The sequence below is a fragment of the Sinocyclocheilus rhinocerous genome, unplaced genomic scaffold (assembly GCF_001515625.1).
Source record: "Sinocyclocheilus rhinocerous isolate Xijiao unplaced genomic scaffold, SAMN03320098_v1.1 scaffold1588, whole genome shotgun sequence".
Lineage (NCBI taxonomy): Eukaryota > Metazoa > Chordata > Actinopteri > Cypriniformes > Cyprinidae > Sinocyclocheilus > Sinocyclocheilus rhinocerous.
Genome location: NW_015648510.1, coordinates 954,932 through 970,508, shown reverse-complemented (window position 1 = coordinate 970,508; position 15,577 = coordinate 954,932). Strand labels below are relative to the sequence as shown.

The following is a 15,577-nucleotide window of genomic DNA, read 5'->3' as shown; positions in this document are numbered from 1 at the left end:
CTGTCAAATGATTTATTAGACAGAACTGTTAAACAAAGACTGTAAAGCTCTTGCTCTTCTACACTCAGGCAGTGGCATTCTCAGCCACTGTTAATGTGAGATCCTGAATCAAGTTTAGATTTATTTACCGTTTAATTAATTTGATGCATTAATTTGCTGTACAGAGATTCAGTGATACTTATTAAAATGGGCACCTCACAATTTGTACAAATATAATATTTATATATCCAAAAACACGAGATGAACTGTGGCTGAACCTTGCATGGCAAACAGAGAAACCAAGACTCATTAAAATGTATTCACACATATTTGGTGTGACCTTTAAGATTTTAAAACAAAACAACACATCCCTCTAAACACCTTAACACAATGACCAATAAGACATAAGCTGTTAGCCTCAAACAGCTTAAAAAGCCAAAATCAAAAAAGCCAAACAAACAAGAAAATAAATGTTGTGGAAAGCAATTAATTATAAAACAGAAATCCATTCAATTCATTAGGGTAATATAATGTACTTTATTTACACTCGCTTGATTAATCACTTTAAAAAGCTATTTAATTCTTTGAAAAAACATGCTGTCTTTTAATTGAATCTGTTATTTAGTACATTTTAACATGAGGATTTTGAAATCTTTTAAAAATAAAATGCACATTTGTATTTGATGCAGTGTCAAAAATGCTATGGTACATAAAAGGTGAAAATTTCTATCTGTCAATTGCATTGCTCTTATAATAAACTTTTGTAGCAAAAGTGGTGCAAAACTATAAACCCTGAACAGCAAGGTCGTCACAACATGCTTTTCCTCTCATAGGTCCATTTGCTCGTTACATATTTCCCCCTCTTTCAGCATGTATTTTTTCAACCTTTCGGATACATCCAGTAAAGCACTCAGGATCAAGGCAAATGTCATTCAAAATAAGGACTTGGATGAAAACTGTCCAGACATTTAAATCAACACCATGGAAAAAGCACTCACTTTGAATAATAGAGGACACCAGGGCCTGAGAAAACAGCCCTAAACTAAAAATGTCTCTAGTCAGCAGTCTCTCTAGCGCTCTCATGTTTTAAAAACCCTTGGCCTAAAGCCCAAATGCAACAACCTGCAAATACCTTTTAACACTGAGCTTTAAGCAATTATCGCCCAGGCGGTGAGTCCACTGGGGCTGACAGCAGCCTCTATCCACAATGCTCTTTTCTGAATCACTCTGAAAGACAGCCATATAGAGCTCTATGGCTGTACTGTCCACTCTCAAGGCTAGGTGGGTGTTGAGTATCTCATGCTTCAAATAATGTATCAAACAGAAACCATCCCCTCAGACATCTCCTTCATAGGGTGAAAAAGCTACAGCTGATACGTTATTGCTGCCAAGACTCCAAGGACACTATTATACAGTAGAACAGCTTTCCCTCCTTGAAATCCTATATGCAAAGAGACATAATGGCAGCATTCCAAACGGAGCAGGCCAGTGATGAAAGATGTAGTAAAGTGTTGGATGAGTGTGCTGTACTGTGCACAATGTCGGCTAGTTTGTGTCTCGGTCAGTCAGTGTGTGAACTGCAGTTATGCAGTGATTCTGTTTATAGCATTTGAAACTGTTTCTAGACATGATTCTAAATAGATGATTCTTTTACTTTGTCAAAGCACGTCTTCGGGTTTAGAGTGCACAACTTATTAGAAATTACTTTCCAAATTTTCACATTTGATTATAAATGAAAATAGTCACATTGTGTGTTGCAAGTAATGCTGGGCAACGATTAATCGCATCCAAAATAAACGTTTTGGTGTACATAATATATGTGTGTTCTGTGTATATTTATTATGTATATATATATTGTTGCTGCTAAGGGTGGCCGAACCAGTTATTAGGTTTAGGGGGCATACACTTTTTCACACAGGGCCATGTAGTTTTGGGTTTTGTTTTCCCTTAATAATAAAAACCTTCATTTAAAAACTGCATGTTGTGTTTACTTGTGTTATCTTTGACTAATATTTAAATTTGTTTGATGATCTGAAACATTAAAGTGTGACAAACATGCAAAAAAATAAGAAATCAGGAAGCGGGCCAACACTTTTTCACACCACTGTATACTGTATGTGTGTGTCTTTATATACATAATAAATATACACAGCACACACACACATATATTATATAAACAAAAACGTTTATTTTGGATGCGATTAATCACGATTAATCATTGCCCAGCACTAGTTGCAAGCAAAATGAATGATGCACCAATAGTAGATTATATGTGCACATCACCTGCACACAGATATTGCAGATTGTGCTGTGCACACACAAAAACATCCACAGAAACTTGTTGTCAACACTGCTGAATTGCAACATTATATTTCTCAGCAACAAGGAGGTAAAATCACTGTTTTTGAAGTAACTAAACTTACAGCTTCATTGTTTGTAGAGAGAGATGCAGGTAGTTACATGCAGATGCAGGGAATTACAAACCAACTTTTCATCTCTTTCTCTCTCTCTCTCTCTCTCTCTATCTCTCAATCGATCAATAATTAATTGAAATAAATGCTATAATTCATTCAAACAAATGTGATCTTACTGCACTACTTCATCTCTGTGTCTGATTGGAAGCAGGCTAGCTCTAACTAGCTGTAACTGAGGAAAATACATGTAATTTTTACCCTTCCGGTCAAATATTGCACCGCAAGCATCATTATTTGTTCCAAACTGTGATGCACATCTGAATAAAATGTATTATCAAAAAGGATGAAAAAAACTGTAGGGATGAGGACTTGTTTCTATCCATTGGTTGTTGATTGGATGAAGCCAGATCGGAACCCTAGTGAAAAATAAATATACTAAAATGTATTTGAAATACATTTATTTCATGCTAAGTATACTACAAATACATTTAAATATCTATGTACTTAATAAAAAAATGCCCTGAAATTGTACTGTTGGTATACTAAACTGGTATACCTTAAGTCTGCTAAATTGGAACAACTAATTTTGTATTGAATGAACTTTAATTATGCGTAAGTAGTGCTGAAGTCCAATTAAAGATATACTTAAGTACAGTGGTGTGAAAAAGTGTTGGCCCCCTTCCTGATTTCTTATTTTTTTTGCATGTTTGTCACACTTTAATGTTTCAGATCATCAAACAAATTTAAATATTAGTAAAAGATAACACAAGTGAACACAACATGCAGTTTTTAAATGAAGGTTTTTATTATTAAGGGAAAACAAAATCCAAAACTACATGGCCCTGTGTGAAAAAGTGTTTGCCCCCTAAACCTAATAACTGGTTGGGCCACCCTTAGCAGCAACAACTGCAATCAAGCGTTTGCGATAACTTGCAATGAGTCTGTTACAGCGCTGTGGAGGAATTTTGGTCTACTCATCTATGCAGAATTGTTGTAATTCAGCCACATTGGAGGGTTTTTGAGCATGAACCGCCTTTTTAAGGTCATGCCACAGCATCTCAATAGGATTCAGGTCAGGACTTTGACTAGGCCACTCCAAAGTCTTCATTTTGTTTTTCTTCAGCCATTCAGAGGTGGACTTGCTGGTGTGTTTTGGATCATTGTCCTGCTGCAGAACCCAAGTTCGCTTCAGCTTGAGGTCACGAACAGATGGCCGGACATTCTCCTTCAGGATTTTTTGGTAAACAGCAGAATTCATGGTTCCATTTATCACAGCAAGTCTTCCAGGTCCTGAAGCAGCAAAACAGCCCCAGACCATCACACTACCACCACCATATTTTACTGTTGGTATGATGTTCTTTTTCTGAAATGCAGTGTTACTTTTACGCCAGACGTAATGGGACACACACCTTCCAAAAAGTTCAACTTTTGTCTCGTCAGTCCACAGAGTATTTTCCCAAAAGTCTTGGGGATCATCAAGATGTTTTCTGGCAAAACTGAGACGAGCCTTTATGTTCTTTTTGCTCAGCAGCGGTTTTCGTCTTGGAACTCTGCCATGCAGACCATTTTTGCCCAGTCTCTTTCTTATGGTGGAGTCATGAACACTGACCTTAACTGAGGCAAGTGAGGCCTGCAGTTTTTGGATGTTGTTGTGGGGTCTTTTGTGACCTCTTGGATGAGTCGTCGCTGTGCTCTTGGGGTAATTTTGGTCGGCCGGCCACTCCTGGGAAGGTTCTCCACTGTTCCATGTTTTTGCCATTTGTGAATAATGGCTCTCACTGTGGTTCGCTGGAGTCCCAAAGCTTTAGAAATGGCTTTATAACCTTTTCCAGACTGATAGATCTCATTTACTTTCTTTCTCATTTGTTTCTGTATTTCTTTGGATCTCGGCATGATGTCTAGTTTTTGAGGATCTTTTGGTCTACTTCACTTTGTCAGGCAGGTCCTATTTAAGAGATTTCTTGATTGCGAACAGGTGTGGCAGTAATCAGGCCTGGGTGTGGCTAGAGAAATTGAACTCAGGTGTGATAAACCACAGTTTTAACAGGGGGGCAAACACTTCTTCACACAGGGCCATGTAGTTTTGGATTTTGTTTTCCCTTAATAATAAAAACCTTCATTTAAAAACTGCATGTTGTGTTTACTTGTGTTATCTTTGACTAATATTTAAATTTGTTTGATGATCTGAAACATTAAAGTGTGACAAACATGCAAAAAAATAAGAAATCAGGAAGCGGGCCAACACTTTTTCACACCACTGTATACTGTATGTGTGTGTCTTTATATACATAATAAATATACACAGCACACACACACATATATTATATAAACAAAAACGTTTATTTTGGATGCGATTAATCACGATTAATCATTGCCCAGCACTAGTTGCAAGCAAAATGAATGATGCACCAATAGTAGATTATATGTGCAAATAAAGTCAGAGGAAGATGATCTTGTGGAAGGGACTGTGTGAAGTTCAAGCCATCCTCAGCCCTCTGACATTTACTATTTCACAGCTCAGCGAGTCTCACTGACAGGACAAACCTACATCACAACAAAATCCTTACTGAAGCAAGTCAGTTCACTCAGCAGCCTTCTTGCCAATGCCCTCTGGCAGCTGGCACTTTCCTCAAATGGGGTACAAATTGCTGTCCCATTACTTTTTATAAAGAATTATAACATTACATAGCATGCACATTACATATCATGCATCTTTTAGATACAATGTTTAAATGATCAAAAAAGTTACATTACTTAAACATTGTGACACTAAGAAAGTGACATAATTTGGAGCCTTTCAACAGCATGGTGAAAAATACAAGTAAATCATCTCATTCTATTTTCTCAATTTCTATATAAACGGTAGTGTTGACTACATTTGTCAAGCTTGCCCATTCAACCTGCCACCCAAGCTATTGTAAGAATATATTCCAACTAATTTACAGCCTTAGTGCTTATAGTATACTGCCTGGATGTGAACTACTAAACATACAGCAAATCAACTAGGCTTGGTGTTTAAGAAGCCCAGGTCTACCTTGAAAGAACTCGGTCACCCCAGTAATAAATTGTTCTCTGTCTGGCAAACAGTAACAAAACATTCAGCCAAAGTCCAGTGGATTACTGAACAACAGCTACGTGCAGGCAATAAAGTTGGTCTCACATATGGGGGAAAACCTAGTGTGATGTAAAGCTAATTCATCATTTGGATCATTTATTTTTTGCACAACTGTCCCCAATGACTCATTATCAGTTCCTGTTTTTCAGAAAGGCAGAGAAAAGTGTGCAAGACATATCAGATTAGTGAATGCCAGAGGCAGAAACAACAAAACAAAAGGATAGGCCACTGAAATAATACTGATTTCACAGAAAACATGGACAACAATTACACTAAAAGCTTAAGTTTCTATTTGGATGGTTGGAGTTTTGACAGATCCTAACTGTATTTTACATAGCATAGCCACACATTTGGATAGATGCTATGTGTTTTTCCTCAAGAATCAGATCCCAGGTGAAGAGAATATAAAAATTAATTACTCCTAATGTGCTTTCCCTGCCCGGGTTCCGTGTGCCCTTGCGTCTGCCACATTGCATTGTGTTAATTAGTGGAGTTGCACAAGAGAGACGGCTGTGGCAGTTCTGAACTGCTCCGCTCCTAATTAGAAAATATTTTAAAGACCAGGGGACCGACACAACCTCTTCCACTGCCAATAATAACCCCATTCATGATTAACTCTGAATACTTAATCAACAGTGAGTGCATTTGTCATTCCACCACAGAAAGTACTCTCAGGGAAAGGTATAGCACAAGTTTGCAACTACGTTCAAAAATACAAATTGGTGCAAACACGGGCCCACTCAACCCCACTAATAGCCATTTGCCACTAAAATGATGCTAGATTGAGGGCTCAGTGAAGCTCTGCCAATTCAGCCCACAAGACCACAGAGAGGAACAATGGCGTAACTGACTATGTTACTCTATAACCCGCCCATAAACAGTACACTGCAAGCTTTATTTACTTGAAATGTAAATCAAGTAAATAAGAGTGAGCGGCAAATTGCAGTAAATTGCTGCTCAACACAAAATCATTTCTGCATGTGCAAGGTCACATTTAATGAACATTTGGGAATGCAACATGTGCCAACAATCTTTTTTTTTTTTTTTTACTTTACTTATTTACTTATAACTTATTATTATTATTATTTTTTTATTTTATGTGAAATTACTTTATTGAAGGGCCAAACTGTTGCAGCCCTAAAAACAAACACAGGCACATTGAGCTTTTTTTTTTTTTTTAAATCACAATCACACATTTAAAGAATTTATTTTCAATCACACATTCAGAATTTATTTTCCTCAAATTGTGCAGGCTTAACTAAAAACTGAATTAAATATATCAAGTAAAAAAATAATAATAATACAATTTAGGGATGCACAATATATGAATACAACAGTTATAATTTGATATTATTATTTTTTTTTAATTGGCTGATACTAGGCTTAGATGTGCATGCTCTTTTCCCTTATTTTTTTTTATATTTAGATCATCAATGTCATCTAATCATTAGAGTCCTCTACTGCTAACTAAAGTTATGTGTTAAATGATAACTGGTAAATGTCATCTTTAAATCTCAAAATACATTTCTATTTTCACTATACAATTGGTTTATTGTAATGGAAGAGCTCTAGTTTTGTTTTGTGTTTTAGAGTTGCTTTTTCTTTTTAAAAAGTGTATTTGGTGACGAAATTATCCCAGCCCAATGTAACTGGATGGAGACCAGCAGGCTTACAAAACAGAATTACCTATTCATTGGTAGACACACATGGAATAGGGCCAGACTGGGTGCTGGCATGTCGGTTGAAAATGGTACAAGTTGACAGAACAACCATTTCAAAGTTGAAAGCGCAAACAAATCCACCAACAAGACATTTAAACACACTGGTGTGGGTGTCACTCACCTCTGTGCTCCCTGAGTCAATTGCTTTGTCCACATACAGCAGCGACTGTCCCTCCCCGCGGCATACACCCTCCGACCAGGCGGCACAGCGCAGGTGAGCGCAACACTGGCCTAGAGGTGCAATAGAATAATAAACACCATCAGCCACTGAAAGACACAAACAGTGACGTAAGAGTAGGTTTACCTACCAGTGGGGTCGAATAAAGACGCAACGTTAATGTCATCAGGAAGGCCAATTTGGCCCAGTTCATCCCAGAACTTCCGGCCGGGCTCCTCAGCAGCGGGGTCTGTACTACCTGGAGCAGAGGTTGAGTGCAGGCCGCTGTCTGGAGAGCTGACCCTAAGGAAAGAAGCGAACGGACACATTAGGTTTAATCTGCAAAGATACTGAAAGGGTCACAAAAGAATATTTGAAGGTGACAGTTATGTAGCCCACTCCTCTGTGAGATAACAAACACTTGGCAGTTTATTTCTAGATGTCAGCATTCCAGTCATGTTTTAAGAAGGCCTACGGTGCAACTACAACATCCATGAAGCCCTGTCTGCAACGGCGAGGTATGGGGTTATCATACTTGGCTGCTACACAAGGACTGGCTGTTTAGAAGCAAAGTATGAAAGAGACGGAGAAAGAGAGAGGACGAAAGAGAGCCGGAAAGGGGGTGGGGGGCTTGAATGACTGGCTGCTTGGATGTGGCGCTGAGAGAGTGAGCTACAGAGACTCAGAGAAGCGGAAAAAAAGGAATTAACATTTAAAAAGGGAGCCGGTTTGAAGAGGGCCAGCCAGAAGTGGGTTGCAGCAGGGACAGGATGAAAGACTACTGTATGCGATCCCTATTCTGTCCAGAACATCTGCATAAATATAAATATACTGTTTGGTGTGCTACTTCCTCTTTAAAAAGACTTGCATCAGAGGAGCAGTGACATTGGGACATTATTGTATCGTAAGGAACTCCATGAATTTGTTTTTTCCAAACAATTCCATTGACATCTTTGGTTCATATTGTTGACTTGGGATTTGTGAGTTTTGGATTTTGTGTTTTTCAACGTTTTATAAGAAAGGAATACACTTATAGGTGTCATTTAAAAATTGGTTTTGATTTCATACTGAGGTTCCTAAAATGCTAAGGCATCATAGGTATGGACCCTTCCAAATATCAGGGAGCAAAAGTAAGTCTTAAAAATGTCAAGGCAGCATTACATGCATCCTTTACTGATAGGACGATCCAAGAGTGTCAGAAAGAAACACTGATTAAAATATTTTATTCAATACTAAAATGTATTGATAAAAAAAATGTGCAATGTGATAAAAATGACTGCATAATTCACACGAGGAGCTATATTTGTGAGTAAAGTAGGGTTGTGACGGTGAGGAAATTTTCCCACCGGTTAATCGACGTGTGACAACACCAGTAATACCGGTATCTCCGTTGGGGTGGGGTGAGGGGGTGTTAGTTCGTTTGAGTTTCCCTCTTTTCTTCGCTTTCAAATGGCTTGTAAAAGTGCCGTGCGCATTTTACTTTCAGTTTCAAATTAGCAGGAATTGAATTGCCGCAATTCGGCGTCAAGCAATTGTTTGTTTGAGTTTTCTCTCTTTTCCTCGGATTTCTTGGCTTTCAAATAGCTTGAAAAAGCGCCGTGCGCATTTTACTTTCACTTTCAAATTTACGGCAATTCGGCGTTGATTCAATTCAATTCCATCAAACTCATAGAACTTTTATTAACAAAACGAATAAAAATACACCATATATGCCTAATAAAATAACAAATTACTTAGGATACACAAAGTTTAAATAGGTATATAAAACTGAAAATCAGCAAACATTGTGGAACCAAATAAATTAGAAACAGAACGTTTATTAGCAAAACAAATAAGAAAGCTTAGAGGCACGGCATATACACCTTGATGTAAAATAAAATACACAAAGTTTAAATAAAGTAATCAGCAAACACTGTGGAACCAAATAAATAAGAAATTAATGTTTAAAAAAAACTTCCAGTCAATAGGCTTTTCAAAATCTAAAATATTGCCAAACAGGTGCCTTTGCATTTCCTTTCTAAACAATCTTCTGCCATCGTCTTGTCTTTCTCACCTCACTCTTGTCAGTCAGCTCGACTCACTCTACTCACGTGATAAATCAAATCTGACTCCTGCTCCGTGGTCGTTCGCGCACTGTTCGGCACGCTGCATTGAGCGTTTAGTTTTTAAAAGTGTCTGTCCTCTAACTGAACTAGGCTAAATTATTTTTGTTACTATAAAAAAATCAAAACGACGGTGGGGGGCGGTGCCGTGGTAGGCAAATGATGTAACCGTTGTTGACCGTCTATCGCAGTAAGCCTAGAGTAAGGTCACTGTCTATGTAGACCATTCTTAAGTTAATTTTGAATTAGGATACAGCCTTGAGGCCAATTCACATTGGACCATCAGATGCCGACAAATGTCAGCAGACACGTTTGCCTGGTTTTGTCTGTGTGTTACCCCTCTACTCTGTCCCCCTCCACCACCTCCCACCTCTTCTCTGACGGCTGATGACTTTCTCAGCTTTTTCACTGATAAGGTGGCAACCTTCAGCAGCCAGTTCTCTGCACCACTTATCCATAGCCAACCTACACACATTCCACTCTTCTCTTCCTTCTCTCCCCTCACAGTGAATGAGGTCTCCAAAGTTCTCTGTGCCAGCCGTCCAACATCCTGTCCCTTAGACCTGATCCACTCCCACCTACTACAGCAGATCTCACCAACAGTGCTACCCGTGCTGACTCACATCAACATATCCCTAACTACTGGAAAATGTCCTAGCACATTTATACAGGCTCGAGTAACCCCACTGATCACAAAACAAAACTCAATCCTACAGACCAGTTCTTTTTCTGTCAAAAAAAGAGTTGTGTTTGATCAGCTCTCTGCTATTCTCCAACAGAACAACCTACTTTACTACACTGACCATTGCTGAAACTCTTTGTCTGTCCTTATTGTACTGGTCCTGTCTGCTGCTTCGACACTGTAAACCACCAGATTCTACGTCCACCCTCTTTGCCTTGGGCATCACAGATACAGTACGTTGGTGGCTTCAGTCCTATCTCACAGGCAGATCTTTCAAGGTTTCATGAAGAGGAGGAGTGTCTGAGTCACATAAGCTAATAACTGGGGTTACTTGAGGTTCAGTGCTCGCTCCTCTCCCTTCTCCATTTACACAACCTCATTGGAAGTAATCATAAAGGCACATGGCTTCCACCACTGCTATACAGAGGATACACAGCTCTAGCTCATGTCAGACCATTTCTTTTCTCACTACAAAGTCAAATTCAAGGTTTTGACACTTGCTTTCAAGGCTGCCACTAGAACAACACCTCCCTATCTCAACTGACCTATTGGTAAGCCCCGCCCCCCTTAGTTATTGTTGCTCCCTCGGACAAATAAACGGAGCTTCTCACCGTTTCACAATGACAGCTGTCAAGAGTGAAAACCTTGTCCCACAATGTTTTTGCACAATTTTGGACACAGAATGGCCACCATTCAAGTGGGAATTAAATATTCCATGGAGGGATCAACACTGTTCATGTACCGCAGAATACGATTAAATTAATGTACATTTAACTAGTTTAATATGGAGAGGCACTGAAATGTAGACCTTCGTTTGTGTGTTTTTGCCCTACAATGTACATGATGTGAGAACAGTTCGCTATTTAGGTTTGTAATAGCATTGACTCACTAACTTTAACGTTAGCTGGTTTTAGCAAGAGATACCTTGCTGAAACGCAAGATGACATTAATGTTCTGCTTGAGCAAATGAAAATTGTAACTTAATGAGTGTGTGACAACCAGAAAATGAAGTTTTTGTCTTCATTGGGATTGGGGTTGAATGCTTAGGGACATTTTGCTCTGTTTTGTTTGGGTTTAGGAAATGTAATAAAATAAATTCTATTGCCCATCCTGTCAGAATACCTGGAATCAGTGTTACAAGTACCACAGGCACATCGTTTTTCCATTTTCGTAGCATAAACACCATCAAACTAATGCGAGCTTCGGATCTTCCAATGTTTCTCTATGGCGCTGAATACTAAAGATGTCCGAGTTCCACTCCCCGTGCAACTGATACTCGACTGCCATTGGCTCATCTGCGTTCGAGGGGAGCGACTTACCGATAGGTCAATTGACTCCTACAAATGCATGCTCCCTCCCGCCAGCTTAGGTCACTGAATGAGTAACACTTTGCTGTTCCTTCACAAAGAGAAACAAAGTCACTCTCCAAACACCCTCTCTGCTCCTCTCTGGTGGAACGAGCTGCTAACCTCCATCCAAACTGCTTAGACCCTCACAGCTTTCAAGAACCAGCTGAAGACACATCTCTTCCGCAACCACTTAACCACCCCACACCCTTAAGCCAATGAACTAGCACACACACCCACACAAAAAGGAAAAATCTTTTTTTTCTTCTCTGCATTTGCCCTTTGCTCTAGCTTACAAGTTTATTATTCGCTCCGTGACAAATTGCTTTTGTTCCTCTATTGCAATTCGCATTGGATAAAAGTGCAAAATGCATAAATGTTAACATAGTCTTATTGGCACTGGTTGGTGCTCGTTTTAGTTTCACTAAAGTTTGTCTGGTCTTAGAATGTCTGAGAATTGGTGTACTGTAATCTGGGGACTGTTGGCATTGGTCACTATCTGTTGGGGCAGTGTGAAATGTGACCCTGGACCACAAAACCAGTCTCAAGTAGCTGGGGTATATTTGTAGCAATAGACAAAAATACATTGTATGGGTCAAAATTACTGATTTTTCTTTTATGCCAAAATTCATTAGGATCTTAAGTAAAGATCATGTTCCATGAAGATATTTTGTAAATTTCCTACTGTAAATATGTTAAAACGTATTTTTTGACTAGTAATATGCATTGCTAAGAACTTCATTTGGACAACTTTAAAGGCGATTTTCTCAATATTTTGATTTTTTTGCACCCTCAAATTCCAGATTTTCAAATAGTTGTATCTCGGGCAAATATTGTCCAATCCTAACAATTGGAAAGCTTATTTATTCAGCTTTCAGATGATGTATAAATCTCAATTTCGAAAAATTGACCCTTATGACTGGTTTTGTGGTCCAGGGTCACAAATAGCCTTTACAATTCAGCTGTCTATGGAGACACTACACATCATGGCAGCTCACTAGGTTAAAGAACAGATACATTTTAAAAATCAATGTTTATTTCAGTTACACTTTAAAAATAAATGTCTATTTAACAGTGATATCAAGACATCTTCTTCAAAGAAAGAGGCAGCATCATATGTATCCTCTGGATAGCAGGCAAACTTAGAATGCATTACGACAAGCTCAACTGTAAAAATCAAAACATTCGGGAGTCTGGTCTCCAGTGAGAGTCTACATGAAGTGCTGCAAATCACTCATGAGGTTTCTTGATGGTTAAAAAGCTGACTTAACAGTTAGTTGCCTTTGTACACCGCTTACTAAATTTTGGAACAGAGCTTAAATTTTGGGTTACACTTTTCGACAGCCCACTTTAGACATTCCATTAAGTTTCTATTACGTTGAATTCTACTAATGCAGAGTTCACACTGCACAATGTTTCCCCCAATATTCACTTGCTGACAGGTTTTGTGAAATCAACGTCAAATGCCTGAAATTGGAGGCAAATCGGTGCTCGTTCACACGAGCGACAATCACGCAGTGTGAATTATCAAAAATGCGATCTGAGAGAATTGCAGACGACAGTGAAATATTTGGCATGCTAAATATCTGGACCTGTCGGCGATTCAAAATCCTGCTGTGTGAAATGAGTTCTGACTGAAAAATATATCTCCAATGACCTACAGCCAATGAGAGAGCAACATACAGGGCAGCAGGAAGTTCGGGGAGGAGTTATATGAAAGTAGTTTGCGGACCAGATAGAGTTGTCAGTGATTCTTCCTATTGTAAAGTCATGCAGTGTGTAACCTCCTGTCACCGATATATCGTGCAGTGTGAAAACCGCAGCAACTGAATGCTACCCCAGATAGGCCTAGTCGTGCAGTGTAAAAACAACTGTGATCCTACGACTTTGAAAATCATGCTGTGTGAACTCAGCATAAGTTGCAAAATTAGTAGAATTTGCAATGTTACTCAAGTAACATTGCAAGTAAAAATGTTACTCAAATTAGTAGAATGTCTGAAGCAGACTATCAAAATAAAGTTAACAAGTTTTGAAAAAGAGAATCTGTGTCAGTCACTTTTAATGTCTGCAATGCCTCAAGTTACAATAACTCACACAATGTCTGCTCCACCTTAACAGTCTCCACCTTAAATTACATGCAATGTTCCTCATTCTCTTTTGAGCTGTTATTGTTTTCACTCCCTTGTCAATAACTGGCACAGTTCCAGCTCAGACCGACCAATCAGATGCCTCCAACACAACAATTCACCTCCTGTTGGCAGGCTGCCAGAGACTGCACAGAGAGCATTACGTCACTATTCCTCAGGGACCCGTCTGATTGGTTAAGAAGAGCTGAAAAAATTAGGCACTCATCCAATGAGCATGAGGGTGGCTGTGGACAGGAACTTTTGACAACAACAGGTCACGTGGAGCTCTGTGAAAGGCTGTCAGTGGAGTTTTCCCTTATAGATTTCTCCTTTAACCCTCCATCTAGTAACTAATCATCAGACAATTCTGGCACCAAATTAATTGACCCAAATTGAATTGTGGTGTTGGGTTCATTAGCAACTCCCAGCGTATTTGGGTCAAAGCACTCCATTCCTCTCCATCAGAAAGCACAATGGAAGAGAACACAAGTTCTGTGTGACCCAAAACTTAAATAATCAGATTCCATCCAGCAAAGCTGGAGAGGAGGGGGGGGGTGCTTTCCATTTCCAAGCCTGATTTTTTTGTCCTAATTTAAAGGAATATTTAACTCTAAAATGAAATATTTTTAGAGAAAAAAAAGTTATTTAACCTCTCATGTCTTTCTAAACCCATGGCTGCTCTTTCTCCCCATACAGTGAAAGTGAATGTATACTAAGGCCAGTCAAGGTATAAAAATAAAAGTAATTAAAAGAATCATAAAATTAGTTTATGGCTTGTGTTCTATATAAAGGATTTGAATGATTTTTTGGAGCCATTCACTTTCATTGTATGGTGAAAAGCCTTGATAATCTACTAAAATAATAATAATAATAATAATTTATTAGTATGGCTTGAGGGCTTGAGTAAATCATGGGGTAATTTTCATTTTTTGGTGAACTATCCCTTTAAGGTATTAAGGTAAGCGTAAAATACATTTTAAGATTGTGAAAAATTCAAACATCACCATTACAAAGATAAACCTAGTTTAGAAACTCATTTTGTCCGATTTCGAGGAGTAATTATACTGGACATTCTAATGAGATAGTGCCTAGCACAGCACTCTGCATTATTTCAGCTCTGCGGGGGTCACTGGGGTCATTGCTTTTTAAACAAGGCGCTTTTAGTCCCCACAGCAAACACAACCGGCAAACCGGCAACTCTCACCTCCACACAACCTCATTACACATCACAGCTTAAAGGGGTCATATGATGTTGCTAAAAAGAACATTATTTTGTGCATTTGGTGTAATGAAATGTGTTTATGCGGTTTAAGGTAAAAAAAAACATTATTTTCCACATACTGTACATTATTGTTTCTCCTCTATGCCCTGCCTTTCTGAAATGCGTAGATTTTTACAAAGCTCATCGTTCTGAAAAGCGAGGTGTGCTCTGATTGGCCAGCTATCCAGTGCGTTGTGATTGGCCGAATACCTCAAGCGTGTGACGGAAATGTTACGCTCCTTACCATACTGTGATGCCGTGATCCGGAGCGACGAAACAAAAACATTAAAACCCATTACAAACGAGGAAAAGGACACATTTAATTTATAATTTGTCTTAAATCTAATTTTGTTAAAAAAAATTATAATAATCGTGAATCGAATCGAATAGTGAAATCAAAACCGTGAATCGAATCGAATCGTGAGTTGAGTGAATCGTTACATCCCTATGACTTATACTGTCTTTTTACGCATTGCGTTGCACCGCGCCGCGTAAACATACAAACCACGTCTGCATTTGTGATCGGAGAAATGACAAACAACAAGCGCTACTCTACACTGCACAAAACTGCACAAAAATTCTTTAAATATGAAAACGTACTTACAGACTGTGAGTCAGAACAGCCAGTATTGCCTTGCAAAGTTGGAACTGCCCCACTTTATAGAAACAGACAC

General features: G+C 38.7%; 1 protein-coding gene across 6 annotated transcripts in view; it reads right to left on the bottom strand.

The window, feature by feature from the left end:
* Nucleotides 1–15,577, bottom strand: part of LOC107709778 (histone-lysine N-methyltransferase 2C-like) — a 157,194-nt gene that overhangs the window by 76,133 nt on the left and 65,484 nt on the right. For all 6 annotated transcript variants that reach the window (XM_016514393.1, XM_016514395.1, XM_016514397.1 and 3 more), the window contains exons 6-7: nt 7,538–7,689; nt 7,351–7,460 (exon numbers count right to left, since the gene is read on the bottom strand). In XM_016514393.1, coding sequence (XP_016369879.1) covers nt 7,351–7,460; nt 7,538–7,689 — 262 coding nt within the window. The remainder of the gene's footprint in view (nt 1–7,350; nt 7,461–7,537; nt 7,690–15,577) is intronic.